The sequence below is a fragment of the Drosophila suzukii genome, chromosome X, assembly GCF_043229965.1.
Source record: "Drosophila suzukii chromosome X, CBGP_Dsuzu_IsoJpt1.0, whole genome shotgun sequence".
NCBI classification, from domain to species: domain Eukaryota; kingdom Metazoa; phylum Arthropoda; class Insecta; order Diptera; family Drosophilidae; genus Drosophila; species Drosophila suzukii.
Genome location: NC_092084.1, coordinates 19321301 through 19336556, shown reverse-complemented (window position 1 = coordinate 19336556; position 15256 = coordinate 19321301). Strand labels below are relative to the sequence as shown.

Here is a 15256-nt window from a genome sequence, read left to right as displayed (position 1 = left end):
TTTTAATAGTTAACAAGAAAAAACTATTATTAAATTAAAATATAATTAATTACAAATGCTTAATACTTTATAAATAAATTGACTGACTGTAATATATGCATTCCATCTTATTAAAACGTTTTCACCGCATTATGATTTTCAATCATTTAATTCATTTACAATAGTTCTTTAGATGCAACTATACAATTTTTAAATGAAAATATTATTTAACACAAAAAATATTATCTAATATAATAAAATAAATAATATAATATTAGAAATAAATAAATGAAATGACAGAAATACTTGCACTCCACCTTATTATAAAGTTTTTATCGCATTGCGTATACGCCCCTTTCCGCGAATATAATAAAATATTTAAATAGTTGGGGAGAGTGCTGTGTCTTAAGTACGGAACAATGTATTCGTTGCTGGTAATGAATAAATGAGCCGAGTGAAATGCCCAACTTAAATGGGTCTCAGCGTGCCCCCCCCCCCCCCCCCTGTCAGATTTTTTTTTCTGCTGCCACCCACTTGTCATGTTTTCCACCGCGTTGCGCATACGCCCCATTGCACCGACAGTCAGCCATGCAAAGTGGCGGCAGCCCGCTGCGACATCAACAATCGCCGTCTGGCAATAGTCGATTTTGGCAGCAGAATGGCAATTGACATGTCTCCCCTCGTTGTCTTTATGACCGTTGTTTACCCGGCACTCGAAAACAATTACAAAACAAATTTGGAAAGGCGGAAAAAAGTGCAACAGCAAAATAAACTAATAAAGTGTAGGAGCGCAAATATTACGGCAATCGTCGATGATAACAACTGAAAAAATAATAATGCCTGGATTGCATATTACTTAGTTGTCGAGTGGCTTTCGACTTCCCTGTTGACAATTATCAGATTTCTTATTTTTATCATTTTGTACTATTTTGTGGCTATTTTTGCTTGCCAAAGGGCTTTAATAATAAACGTAGAACGTTACGTAAAGTTGAATAAACTTAATTACTGATTAAGCAATTTTGTCTGTTGAAACTTAGTTTCAACAAGAAATACTTATACACTAATAAGAAAATGGAATAGTACAAATAAATATCTTCATATTGAATTCTAAATTTCGTATTATATATTTTAACTAAATAAAAAACATAATGTTCCATACAAAACATAAAAAATTGCTTGAATAATTTAAAAATATTTAAATCAAGGTAGGGAATCTTTGTGTTGATGATAGTCATAATTACTTTAAATATTATACGTCATTAAAAACAATAATTTCATTTTAAATTCAGGTTCTAAGATCTTTAAATGAACTATAATTGTTTAACTAAAAATTTTCATGTTTAGGAGTAAATAAAAGCGGCAATGGATAAAAAACATAGAATTTTAAAGTGAATTAATTTCTGTATTTTAAGTTAAGGGTTAAGATGATAAATAACAATATATTTATTTCGAGCTGTGTATTCAAACAATTTAACCGCCTATTTATGGGTATTTGTCATATCTCTTTCGATATCAAAATAACCCCGGACATATAAGTGAAATAAATTCGATTTTAATTAGGCGATTAGCTATTCTTCTTAGAAATCGTGATGAATAAATTAAATATACAATTAATCCATATAATATTTTGGGAAATATATACCCATACCTAGCTGATTTTTCAAGGACTGACCACCTTTTCCCACGGCAATAATAGTTCCATTAATACGTATAAATGTCTTCAATTGTCCACAAGGAAAAACAAATAAACAGCTAAGCTCGAGGGCAAAAAAAACGAAATTTATGACTAGAATTCCCCGCAATTCCCTCGACCACCAAATGCGTTTGTCATGTGAATCAGAGGCCAGAATAATATACATACGTTGGCCCAAGGAAATGGAAGGAGTAAATATAGTTCAAAGATCTGCCCTGAATAGACGGATATATGTGTTTGGGATCCGAGCAGGTCCATGGGTGTATACATATAGTGTTGATATTATTTATAGGCGGCACTTGGACAAGATCCGCATATAAATAACGTCGAATATCTTTGGCCCGTTCTTTGACTTTTGCTTTTGTCATTCAACCGAGCACCGGCCGCAATCCCCCCTCCGCCGCCCATGACTCAGAATCGTTTATGGCTTTGAGCGTTTTACGAGTTCGATCATAAAAAATCCCAGGAACGTCGAGTCCAATTGCGCTCATTTCTAGTTCACTATTGGATTCCGTTGCTGGCTATTTATAGTATTTTTTAAATTACAACAAAACAATAAAGTGAGGGAAATGGTATGGCAAATTAAATATAATATTGATATTATACAAATATAAAATAGATTGAAGTGCTATTATAAAACATAATAAAATGTTACGGATATGAAATCAAGGTTTTAGTTTTAATTTTATAGTATGTACTTTTTAATTTATGATATCTATCTTTGAGATTCGACATGATCTTTATAGGAATTTTCAAAGATCAATTTGTTAGATATCTGATCCTTATTTTAAAAAGTCCAGGAACTACACGTAAATATAAAAAATAAAAACTATAAAAGTAATATTATAAATGTTTATGAGAGTGCTAAGTGACCCACCACAACTAGCATGAAATTAATCAATTATATGATATTTTCTAGGCATTTCCATTTGGGTTGTATTTTTCTAGCAGTGCTGCGACCATTAATTGGGAAAACAATCTATTGGGCAATTAAAAATAGGGGTACTACGAATTCTTATCAGCCGTCAATGATGCAATGATCTCCTCAGTCGATCGCTCACAGTTCTCGTCCACCTCTCTCTCTGTATTTTCCAGCTGGAGAACATGGAGGGCGCCAGTCGCAGCAGGAACTCCTCCGCGGGTCAGAGTCAAGGTCGCGGCCAGGACATTGAGGATCTCAAGCAAGACATTCCCTTCTTCGACGAACCGGCGGCCCTCGATGCCGATCTCCTTGTTCTGGGCAAAAGCGAGTGCCAACTGGACGAGCTGGCCTGGGATCCCGATGCGGATGTGGATGCGGATGCTCCGCTAGAGGCAGCCCAGCCCGTCGATCTCGAGGAGGACAATTATCCGGATGAGAACGAGAGCTCGGTGCTGGGCAGCGATTATGCGCCCAGTGGGAGTGGCAGCGGTGCGAATAGCTTCTACCAATCGCCCACTCCCTCCACCGCCGGCTCTGGATGCGATCTGATGCTCCGTCCGCCCTCTAGTTCCATGTACCATTTCAACTACCGATCGCCGGGCAGTCCACTGCCCGTGGCGATTCCGGGCGGAGGAGGATCCAATTCGCGTGGTCTGCATCCGTATGCACATTCCCCGGCTCATGGCGCAGCGCCGGGCTTCTATCCCAATATGTGGTATCCGAATGCACCCTACGGCTCGGGAGGATCCGGCGGAGGTGGAGGCGGAGGAGCAGGAGGAGGATCCGGAGGAGTCGTGGCCGGTGGCAGGTACATGGGCTACGGAGCCGGCGGCGGTGTACCCAGTTCGGGAACAGGACCGGGGTCCATGCAGGGAGCATATCCTGGGCATTCGGCCCACCTGCATGCGATGCACCACCCATATCCGCAGCCACATCCGCACGCCCACCACCCGCAGCATTCGCATCATCTGGCACATCCGCACCACCAGCATCCGAACGAGACAATGATGGAGATGTTCCAGCTCTCGAATAGGTGAGTTTTCTTCAAATACCATTTTCATTGCCATCTTTAGTGATCTTAAATCACCAATTTCCGAATCCCAGATAAAATTAAAAAATAAATGGGTTTTTTGGTATCTAAAAGTATGCAGCAATATATTTAAAGACATAAGTACAGTGAATTCATTCAGAAAGACAACTATCCTTTATTCACTGCATACTTTTAGGTGTCTAAAAAATGTCATTGAAAAGTGATTATAAATTCCTAGTGATTTGGGTGCCACCTTCCTTTTGTTCATTTTTATAAAAAACTTAGTTACTCTGTAATTTTTAACTGTGACTTTTTGTGACATAAAAATAAACTAAAAATTACTCACTTGTTCTTCTAATAACCTTCCTTTGTGATTCCGAAAAGGTTCTTAAAATATTCATAGCACTGTTTGTTTAACTTTGTGTGCTTTAAGGCCATATTTAGTACTTAATTAGGTTTAACTTGTATTTTTAATCATTTTCAATGGACACAAATTATATTCACACTCAAAATGAACACAAATTTTATTCAACGGCTATTAGAAATTCTAAAATCGTATTGTTGAATGAAAGAATATTTATTTCAAGGCCGATTTACTAAAAGGTATTCTTGATATTGAGATGGTGCTGCATTTAAAAGAATTACAAATAAATAAAGTAAATAATTCGAATCAGCTCAAAAAAGTATTTAAATAAAATTTGTATAGTATATTTTTGGTATTTTTACATGAAAATATGGTAAAAATATATTTCCTCTGCAAGATGAAACTTTGAGGATGAATTAGTTAAAGACGCACATATTGAATCGGTGGACGGGGGCATTTCGCCGTTGTTTCGTGTGCTCCCCCTTTCGGAGGCGAGGATCCCACCCACCGAGCTAATGGGGGGCAGCATCCACCCGTGTTCCCTCGACGGGAGGCCGGCCAATTTGCCATTATTCAGAATCACCCACCCCAGCGAATGACCCCGCGCACATCCATGTACCAGCTCCCCAGCTTCCAGCTGAGTGTCTGGCCTGATTGAAGATTGCTCCTCCCAATTAGGCGTCATCTTGTGCCACTTGTGGCACCAACTAGGCAACGAACGAACCGAACCACCGAAAACCACTTGATTAGGCCGTGGGTGGTGCTAATATATTTTTATCAACATTTTCTTGATTTATTTTCGTCACCGAGACGAGGGACTCACTCACTCACTCACTTATTCATTCACTCATTCAGCAAAACCCACACTCTCGATTCCATTCAATTCAGCGGAATCGCCATTCATTGGAGCTGCAGGAGAGCTGCACAAGTCCACCCACCAGAGCCACCTTTGACCCACCAGAACCACCTCACCACCCAAAACCACCCAGTTTGACTGACGGACCATAAACAGAACAGAACACTGTGGTGCATTCGTTTCCTCATTTACTTGGCCGTATGCATATATATTTTTGTGCGCTCGCTTTTGCCGTTGCTGTACCGTTACTCTCGGCCTTATAATCCGATGCGTTTCGATACGTCATTAGCACGGCTCCAAGGTCGCACTGCATCCGTTGGCAGGGGTGGTGCGAAGGGGGGTTGGGCAGTGGGTGGTGGGCGGTGCCGGCAGTTATCGATACGCGCGCACTTACATTGTAAGCTTCGGCAGACAAACAAAAAGCGGGACAGAGATAGGCGACGGAAGCGAGGGAGACGCCAACAGAGCACTGGAAAAAACAGGCTGCCTTGGTGTAGATTTAAAGAAAAGTAGAAGAAAAAAAATCCCAATGTTCCACTATTATTTCATACTAGGATTATCCGAAGATAGCATCAATGTATCATTTTTTAAAAGATTTTTGCATTTCTATTTTCGTTGGATCTTTTACAAAATTAACACGAATCTTTAAATTAATATAAGAATTTAATACTATGTACTTTATATTTTACATATAATTGTCTCAAAACCAGAATATAATTAAAAAAATATTTTGTTGCTGCTATCAATTGTAACCAAATACTTTACCGAGCACCCACCCCAATCCGACGAGTTTTAGCCGGTAAAATGGTGCCTGAACATTGGATGCATCTCCCTAAGACAGGTCACTAATGAGTTTATTTTTTATAAATAGTTTTTTAATTAATAAGAAATAATTGAGACCCGCCAGTAATAGATATAAGTTAAAGAATATTAAAGCAAAAGGAATAGACAAAATACCACATAGTGTGGTAGTGTTTAAAGGTGGTTAAAATGAATTCTTTTTATTTACCGGCCACCTCCACTGCCATTTTCCTTTTTCCAAAATCAATACCTAAATCAAATCACAATTAAGAAACATTTGTTTCGGTGTTTCCGAGTGTAGTTCGATTCTCCATTCAGCAACGAATGCAACAAGTTGAGTAAACAAACAGTCACACACTCGCGGATAACATTCACCTGTATGCACACACATGCACCGGCGAAATGCCACTTGGAATTGGCTAAAAAGTAGACAGCTCGAGTGGCCAAAACCAACATTCCCCGGCCACTTGGCCCGCAATTGCAGCGACAACAATTTGACATCAAGTGCAAGGGTGCAGTGCACTGTGCTAACTCAATCAAGGCCAACAAATCGCTGTATTGGCAATTGCCAAGCGGTTGAGCACGTGGAATACCCTACAAAGAATTGTGCAAATTCCAATTTAAAATGAATTCCATCAGAATCCATAAATAACAATGCAAGAAATCATAGTCCTATACCTAAATTCAATTCACTTGCGGCTCAATTAATTTTTATTTACGATACTTTTTATTGCTCACTTTTATTATAAGTAATTTTCAGCTATTTTTGCATTAATCAGCAGCAATGCAGCTGGATATTAAATTTCTAAAGGTAGTAGTTCCAAATTAAATTCTGGAATTTAGAAAGCAATTTAAATGAAATATATTTCTTGGTTTTATTTTTATTTATTTTTTTTTATTAAGAAAGGTTAGTTACTATTGGTTATCTTTATTGTCCCCTTTTTTTATCGATCTATTGTTAAGTTTCATTCAACTTTTTTCCTAACTTTTCAAGAACCACAGTGCTTGTGATTTTGTTACCCTAAAATATATTCAATATTTAAATTCACAAAGTTGTTATTATAGTTTTCCAAGTAGCCGTGTTTGTTTACTTGGCTGTTGCGCACTTTCCTTATGCATGAGATGCCTTTTTTTCTGTTTTTCCCATTTTCTTCATTTTTTTTCAGCTGTTTGCATTGCTTTTGCCAATGCAATTGCCATTGCAATTGCTCCTGCACTTCGTTTCCCACTCGCCAGTGTCTGTGTGTATTTTGCGAACTTGTTTTGCAATTGCGTTTTAAAATAAATTACATCAGTTCGCGGGGTGGTGATAGGGGTTGGCCATAGGGGTTGGACAGCAGGGAGTGGGGCCTTCGAAGGGAGGGGGTTCTAAAACAACATTGTGGCAGCGGACAGCAGTAGCCATTGCTAATCGAACGCAACGATCTCACATTTCCGTATAAATTACTCATGAACTCAGCCAAAAGCAGATGGAAAAAGCGGCACACAGAAAATAATATGCCCCAAAAATATTTATTAAACATTAATAATTTTAGGAAATTCTAAAACTAGCAAAACAATTTTTGGACTTTTTAATACATATTTTGCTAGAAATTACATATGGCAATTTGTGAGAAAATTTAGCCTATAATAATAAATAATATTTTTGATCTTATAGAAAATAATCTTTAAATATTATTAATTTTAGGAAATTTTTAAACTTGCAAAACTATTTTTGGACTTTTGAATACAATAGTAAATAATATTTTTAATCTTAAAGAAAATAATCTTTATACTGAATTTACAATTTACAAAATTATATATATATTTTTAAACAGTTCCCACACATTTTTTTCTACAGAACTTTAAGTGGCTGTGTTATATACATATTATATAAATGGCTTTGTTATATACATATATATTAATTATAATATTAATTTATATTAAAGAAACAAACTTTACATTACATTGCTATATTATTTTCTGTATAATTATTATTTATATTTATTTCCTGTGCTCGGCTTTATGCAATCATAATATAACGTTCAAGACATTTGGCGCCAAGTGAAACGAACCCAAGCCGCCCCAAACAGAACGTGATCATTGCACTTGAATCGCAACGCCCCATCGCATCGCCCCTCCCCCAATCGCCACCCATGCAAAACTGATAATTATTGACAGACCGAGAAGGGGGGTATTTTGTTGTAATAGTCTAGCCGGGGCAGTGTGTAATACTTGCGACTGCGTAACGACCGAACAAATGCCCAGTCATGCGCCATATATAAGTGTATATATAGTAGGTGCAGACAGAAACGGACGGACAACTTACGGACAAACGGCGCTGGCGAGCTTTCGAGTGTAAGCTACATGGTCTCGAGCAGATAGTTGCGATGGTTATGGAACAACCTCAATGTTTACAAGTAGTGACCTTCTAATAAACTTCTTTCCACCAAATATTATGCAACACACACATCCGAGGGTTTTGATATCACCCATAATGGTGTGTAAAAGTATGCTACAAAGTATCTTTTCTGTGGAGCCCTTATTAACATTTTTCCCCCAGATACCTCCGCACCTTTCCCTACCTCAACGAGCGATCACTTATCGTTTACAACACTCAGTACTTCCTATATAATTTATTACCCGTCCATTGCGCAGTTCAACTATCCACATTAGTCTGACATTTTAGTCTGGGTATCGCTGGAAATCTGAAAAGATAGTACTATTTAAAATGCAAAGTGTTTCTGAGCTATTGCCAAACTGCTCTACCTGCCCCAATGGGAAATTGATTGTGCTTTTAATTGGACGACAGACGTACTAACATTTTCTATCATATTTGACTTAAAAGATTTTGACAAGCTTAAAAAAGTTTAAGTCTGTTTTGTATTATTGTAGACAAATTATAAACAATATTTTTAATAAATAATATATATGTATGAGTAAATACAAAATGTAATATAGCTACAATATTTTATGACCCACTTTGTGGAACTTTTATTAATGTAATAACTAAGAAAGTTTGCATTGCATACCTTGCGGCACTTATATTATTGTTGTAGGGTCACAAATTTAAAGCAAATTTGTTGTTTTGTTTTTTTTCAGTGGTCGGGAGGCGCGAAATCGAGCGGAAAAGAATCGTCGGGATAAACTAAACGGATCCATCCAGGAACTATCCACAATGGTGCCCCATGTGGCGGAGTCCCCTCGTCGAGTGGACAAAACAGCCGTGTTGCGGTTTGCTGCCCATGCCCTGCGATTGAAGCATGGTAAGTTATAGCCCTATATATTATTATAAATAAATATAAATATTTAGAGTTTTTAAAAACTAATCGAAAAACTATAGACTTTAAGAACTAATCGTAATTTAAACTCCGTAGCCTTTGGCAACAGTCTGATGCAGCAGCGACCGCAGATCACGGACACCCTGATGGACATGTTGGACAGCTTCTTCCTCACCCTCACCTGCCACGGCCACATCCTGCTGATCTCGTCCAGCATCGAACAGCACCTGGGCCACTGTCAGTCGGACCTTTACGGCCAGAGCATCATGCAGATCACCCATCCGGAGGACCAGAACATGCTCAAGCAGCAGCTGATCCCCACCGAGCTGGAGAACCTCTTCGACGCCCATGGTGATGCGGATGCGGAGGGTGAGCCCCGCCAGCGGAGCAAGACCGAGGAGGACGCCATCGATCGCAAGTTGCGCGAGGACAGACGAAGCTTCCGAGTGAGGTGGGTGCAAGTCACATCATATCATAACTTATTATATCATTACCTATCATATCATAACTTATATCTTACCTTATCATATCATATTATATTATCACCTATCATATCATATCATAACCTAGATCTTACCTTATCATATCATATCATATTATATGATATTATTATAACATCATAGAATATCACACCTTCTCTGTATGATATTGTTACAATTCCCATATTTCAATATGTTATTATCTTATATTTATTATCAGGTTGGCTCGTGCGGGTCCCAGGTCGGAACCCACCGCCTACGAAGTGGTCAAGATCGATGGCTGCTTTCGACGCAGCGATGAAGCTCCTCGGGGCGTACGATCCAATCATTTCAGCTCCAACCTGCAGTTAATCAGGAGGACTCGCGGTCGTGACGATGTCATTCCACTGCATACCATCAGCGGTAACGATATCGTAAGTTAAATAAATTATACCTTTAAATAGCTTCTTAGGGCTCTCTTGTCTTTGTATAATCGCTTTCTTTTTTAGAGATCTCTAGAGATTTTAGATCACTTAAAAGTATGTTGTAAAAAAAAATAGAACGCCTTATGCATTTAATCATAAAACGTCCATACTAAGAATATATCATAACATACTCTTGGCCACCTTTGTTAAAATTTCTATAGAGTTTTGTGAGGCTTACACATTCCCTTACTGATTGCCCCACCAAGATCGTAATAACCAGTAATACCAATTTCCAACTGCAGATTCTAACAGCCTGTGCCCGAATTATCCGTCCGCCAAAGATCGCCAGTCGCCTGATCGATGCCAACACGCTGGAGTACAGGACCCGCCATCTGATCGACGGTAGGATCATCGACTGCGACCAAAGGATAGGAATCGTGGCCGGCTACATGACGGAGGAGGTGCGCAATCTCAGTCCGTTCACCTTCATGCACAACGACGATGTGCGCTGGGTGATCGTGGCCCTGCGGCAGAGTAAGTTGGGATATACCATTATATATAGTATAGGATCTTATCTACTATTTCCCTTAGTGTACGACTGCAATAGTTCGTATGGCGAGTCCACCTACCGACTGTTCACCCGGAACGGCAACATCATCTACCTGCAATCGAAGGGCTACTTGGAGATCGACAAGGAGACGAACAAGGTGCACTCCTTTGTCTGCGTGAACACGCTGCTGGGCGAGGAGGAGGGCAAGCGGCGGGTGCAGGAGATGAAGAAGAAATTCTCGGTGATCATCAACACCCAGATACCACAGTCCACCGTCGATGTGCCGGCCTCTGAACATCCAGCCTTGCTGGAGAAGGCCGTACTGCGACTCATCCAGAATCTGCAAAAGTCCGGTGAGGATGGCGGTCATGATGAGGACGATGAGGATGAGGAGGCGGAAGATGAGGGCGACGACGAGGACGACGATGAGGATCAGGATGATGGGGCACGCAGCAAGTCCGAGGTCGGCGATTCCTATGGCAGCCATCATGGTCGGTCGCATCATGGTTCCTCGGCACTATCCTCCCACGGGCAAGGTAGCTCCAAGACCCCTCCCCTGGCACTAGTTCCACCAGAAACCTCCTCCGTAAAGTCCTCGATTTCGAAGAGCATCAGTGTGGTCAATGTGACGGCGGCTAAACATCTGCGCGGTATCCATTCATCGGCGGCCAAGTCGCCCAGCTCTATGGGCAGTTGCACTTGCAGCGAATCCCATGCCCCCTGCGACTTCTGTCAAGGTCCACCCACTCCCGATTCCCAGGCCGTTGGGTCCACCCTGAAGAGGAGCAGCACTGCGCTGGCGGAAACCGATGAAAAGCTCGCCAAGCGACGCTATATACCCAGCACTGGTGAGTTATGGTCACATATATAAACAAAGAACACATAATGGTTAACTACCGGTTAAATTCTGGTTAAATTGTAGTACAATTATAAAAGGCTTAGGATCATGTACTGATTGATTAGAACTTAGTAAAGTCTTGGGTAACTGATAGACCTTTCTTAATACCTTTTAAACACACTTTTTTAACTTCTGGTTAATTAATGGGTAACTTAAGGTTAAATAATAATATAAGTAATGTAAAGTATTGTTGTGTCAGTTTTAAACGTAGGTTTTTTTTTTGAGAAAATGGGGAAACAAAGATGTAGATATTTAAACGTTGATTTATTTCCCCGCAGAGATCGAGCACGTGCTACACACATCTCTGGACCAAATCGGCCGAAATTTGACCCAACAACTCAACCAGGCCAGGAACTTGAGAGAACAGAGCCAGCGATACGAGTTGCCCCATGCCGAACAGCGATTCGATGAGATCATGGTAAGCTAAACACATCATGAATAAGTAATTCAGACTATTTATTAGATAAAATATAATACATCAGATACAATTATTTTTGTCAAAGACCTTATAGATAATGTATTTTTCCATACCATTGCAGCAAGAGCACCAGAAACAAAGCGAGCTTTATGTGAACATCAAGAGCGAGTACGAAGTGCAGATGCAGAACAAGTCCGGCAACCGGAAGTCATCGGAGTCGGATCGAAACCAGGAGGACCAGGACTAGAGAGGAAGAGAAAGAGAGCTAGATCGGCTCTCGACTGAAGGGTTTCATCGATGTGATAACTACTGTCCTGGCAGCCAGCTCAAGTCCCAAAAAGCGTAGTGTCCCAAAAAGAAAACAAATTAATTGAAGAGAATTGGTCAACTAATGGTTAATGATTAACCATGGGTTAATGGGTAACTGCTGCGGAACAGATACAGATACGGATAGATAACCTTTAACCCCAACCTATGAGTGAGCCTGACAAAACACACGCACACACACACACACACCCACACACACACTCTGTATATTCAGTTTGTTGTTTTTAACTTCATGTACCACGTAGAGAGGACTTTTTACCTGCATGTAGAGCTAGTTACCAGTGTAAAGTGTAGCTGTTTCCGTTTCCGGTTTGTTTTCGAATGCTAAAAAGAATGTTATTTATTATGTTTTTTGAAAATTGGGCTACCCATTTAACATTATTATCACAGTTTTTGTTTAAAACAAATTTTAAAATCTTTAATTTCTAGAACAAATATTAATAGAAAAATCAAAATAACCCCGATATTGAAGACGGAAACGGAAACAAACTCTGACAAAAGATAATGACTAGCGTAAATGGGAGGATCTAAACAATTATTAGGCTAAATCGTAATATACATTAAATATACTATATATACCTATGTACCATACGTTGTGCGTAACGCGCATAGCCCAAAACTAAACGTGATAAAAGACTGTTACCAACTACATACACACACATACTACACACACATGGAAACACCCGTAAATCTAAAACTAAAGCGTAAACTTAATTCGGTATAGTTTCGTATATACATAAATATATATATAAATTGAAATATTCACACGCCCGCGCAAGGGGGCGTGGCATAGTTAAATTAAATTTACTGTACGAACACTTTTTATAGATGTTTAATGTTGTTATGCTATAAGATAAATCCGGATGATTTGCTGGATTTTGGCCAAGCACGGTGCACTAACAATTGCAAGTGAGCCAAGTACAATTTACACAGATATATACATACTTAGATGCATATATGGTTCGATGTAAAAACCAAGAAATGAAAATTTAAAGGAAACCCACACACAAAAACCAGAAAAAGCCTAGGCGAAAAATATGAGAACTCTGTTAAATGTTTGTTATGCATTTGTTTTTTTTTTTATCTAAATTAATATTAAACTAATGTATTAGTGAATAAACTTGTGTACCTACATACAAAACAATGATAAAACCTTTATGATGGTGTTTTTATTTATCCCTGTGTTTTCAGAAAATAATATTTATTTTTCGATTGAAAACATTAATTTACATTTTGAGTTTGAAATTTTCAAGAATCCAAGTATATTAAAAAAAAAATCAAAATGCTAAGGAGTCTAACAAAAAGAAACATATTTGTATTTATAAAATAAAATTGTTTTATGTACCTAGTACAACTTTTTTTAACTATTCAATATATATATACATAGTAGCATCCCGTCTGTACAATCCCTAATTTTATGAGAATGGAGACTAGATAAGGCTTATTTTTCCGTGCTCTTAAGCAAGCGTAGTTTACGATTCCCCGATTTTGTGCCCAAATGCCACTTCAAGTGGGTATCGAGTAAATTTTTCGTTGCGAAAGCTTTCAGACATTTGGAACACTCGAAGGGCTTTTCTGTATGAAGTTTAAGATGTCGATTAAAACTCTGAACGCATCCGAAACCCTTTGGGCATTGGAGGCACTGAAACGGGCGTTTTCCTGGTTCCACATGGACCACTCGAGTGTGCCGCCTGAGGTTATTATTATTGGCAAATGCCCTTGGGCACTGGATGCACTTGGAGGGCAAATCCACCGCATGCGTGTGCATGTGTCTCTTGAGACTGGTGCAGTTCGCAAAAATCTTTGCACAAATCTCACAGCTAGCAGGTTTATCTTCGCGGGGTTTTCGCAAATGCTGCGATTCCATGTGCTTGCGAAAGTTCGTGTGGTCCCCAAATCTTTTGCAGCAAGTGGGACACTCATGCGGTCGCTTGTGCGTTTTGGTATGTCTTATAAGATTTTTATTCTCGGAAAAGATCTTCAAGCAATCGTTGCATTTGTAGGCTCCTTTTCCCGTGTGCGTTTTCAGGTGAGCCTTCAGACATCGCCACAAGTTATAGGTCTTCGAGCAGTGGCAGCACTTGAAGGGATTTTCGCCTGTATGCGTTCGCAAGTGTTGTCTTAGATTTTCTGGACTGGCGAAACCACGCGGGCAAAGGGAGCACGTGTTGTGAATGCGAACATGTTCTCTTAGTTGTTTGATTTCTGGGAATACTATCGCACAATCAGGACATTTTTGCGGGGCTCTCTCAACATTAACTCCTGGTAAATCCTCTTCAAATTCTTCGCTTTTTACAAGAAAATCGTATATATTATAGTCTTCTTCAAATGTGTCCTCTTCGAGTGGCTTTTTCACGGCACATTCAAAGAAGTGCTCTCTATAAGAATCGTCTTCTACTGGATTCTCTTCCGTCTTGTCTTTAGGGATTACTTTTTCTTCCAATTTCTCACTTTCGCAGTCTGATAATCTGCACACTTCTTGTATTAGCAAGGGATCCACGTTCTCGCAGTCCCCCCTACCCATTGCCCTGAAATTATATTACCAAGAATTCTGGGGGTCTTGATATAAACAGATATAAAAATGTAAGTTTGAATGAACTGGTTAATTAAGAGGTACCCGAAAAGCCCGAACGATATGTTTTGATTAACGATTAATAAAAAAATAATAACAATTGTTATTAATAATAACAGATCTTAAGCCTTATCAGTTCCAAAACTGACAAAATTGAACACGATCAATATTTGGGCACTTACCTGCTATTCCTTAGGATCTCCTTAGTGGGTCAATGTACCATATAGCCGAATATTAGGTTTATGGAGCTTATGAGAGGTTTTAGAGAGCCTTTCCGGCGATCACTTCCCTTTTCCGGAAGGCACATAAAATTGCTTTGCCTTTGATTCTGATGGGAGCCCCTGATATTGATCCTCTTCGCTGGACTGTTTCTATATTGGGTTTCTCTGATCGGTTCTATTCTTTGCCTTCTGAGGAATTCAAGAATGGGGTTCCTTTTGTTAGCTTCTCTGAGATTTCGATGCTGTGGATGTCTTCTTTTGACATTCCTTTACGTTTCTTCCCGAAGAATTCGATCTTGGGGACTTCTTACTAAAGGCTTACTCTTATTAAAATCGAACGATCGCTGGAAAGTGCAACCTGTTTTAGGTTCTCGTCCACTCTGTCTCTTTCTCTTTCCATAAATAATCAACTAATTTAACTAAACAAATTTTTGGATTCTTTATTTTGGTTCGTTGTCAGTAAGACCACGCGTGAAATATAC

General features: G+C 39.2%; 2 protein-coding genes across 5 annotated transcripts in view; one reads left to right on the top strand and one right to left on the bottom strand.

The window, feature by feature from the left end:
* Positions 1-13137, top strand: part of gce (germ cell-expressed bHLH-PAS) — a 26344-nt gene extending 13207 nt beyond the window's left edge. For both annotated transcript variants that reach the window (XM_036821335.3, XM_036821334.3), the window contains exons 3-10: positions 2768-3627; positions 8727-8890; positions 9002-9356; positions 9605-9797; positions 10091-10322; positions 10380-11186; positions 11515-11654; positions 11776-13137. In XM_036821335.3, the coding sequence (XP_036677230.2) occupies positions 2777-3627; positions 8727-8890; positions 9002-9356; positions 9605-9797; positions 10091-10322; positions 10380-11186; positions 11515-11654; positions 11776-11901 (2868 nt within the window). In that variant the 5' untranslated portion in view covers positions 2768-2776 and the 3' untranslated portion in view covers positions 11902-13137. The remainder of the gene's footprint in view (positions 1-2767; positions 3628-8726; positions 8891-9001; positions 9357-9604; positions 9798-10090; positions 10323-10379; positions 11187-11514; positions 11655-11775) is intronic.
* On the bottom strand, positions 11464-15256 carry LOC118878410 (zinc finger protein 501-like). 3 transcript variants are annotated; one of them, XM_070997761.1, is made up of 2 exons: positions 14736-15256; positions 11464-14540 (listed from the first exon to the last, which is right to left on the bottom strand). In XM_070997761.1, exon 2 carries the CDS (start codon positions 14503-14505, stop codon positions 13423-13425), a length of 1083 nt encoding a protein of 360 aa, XP_070853862.1. In that variant the 5' UTR covers positions 14506-14540; positions 14736-15256; the 3' UTR covers positions 11464-13422. The 3 variants fall into 3 exon arrangements, with proteins under 3 accessions (XP_070853862.1, XP_070853863.1, XP_070853864.1); XM_070997762.1 differs by having other exon boundaries at positions 11464-14509; XM_070997763.1 differs by having other exon boundaries at positions 11464-14963; positions 15097-15253.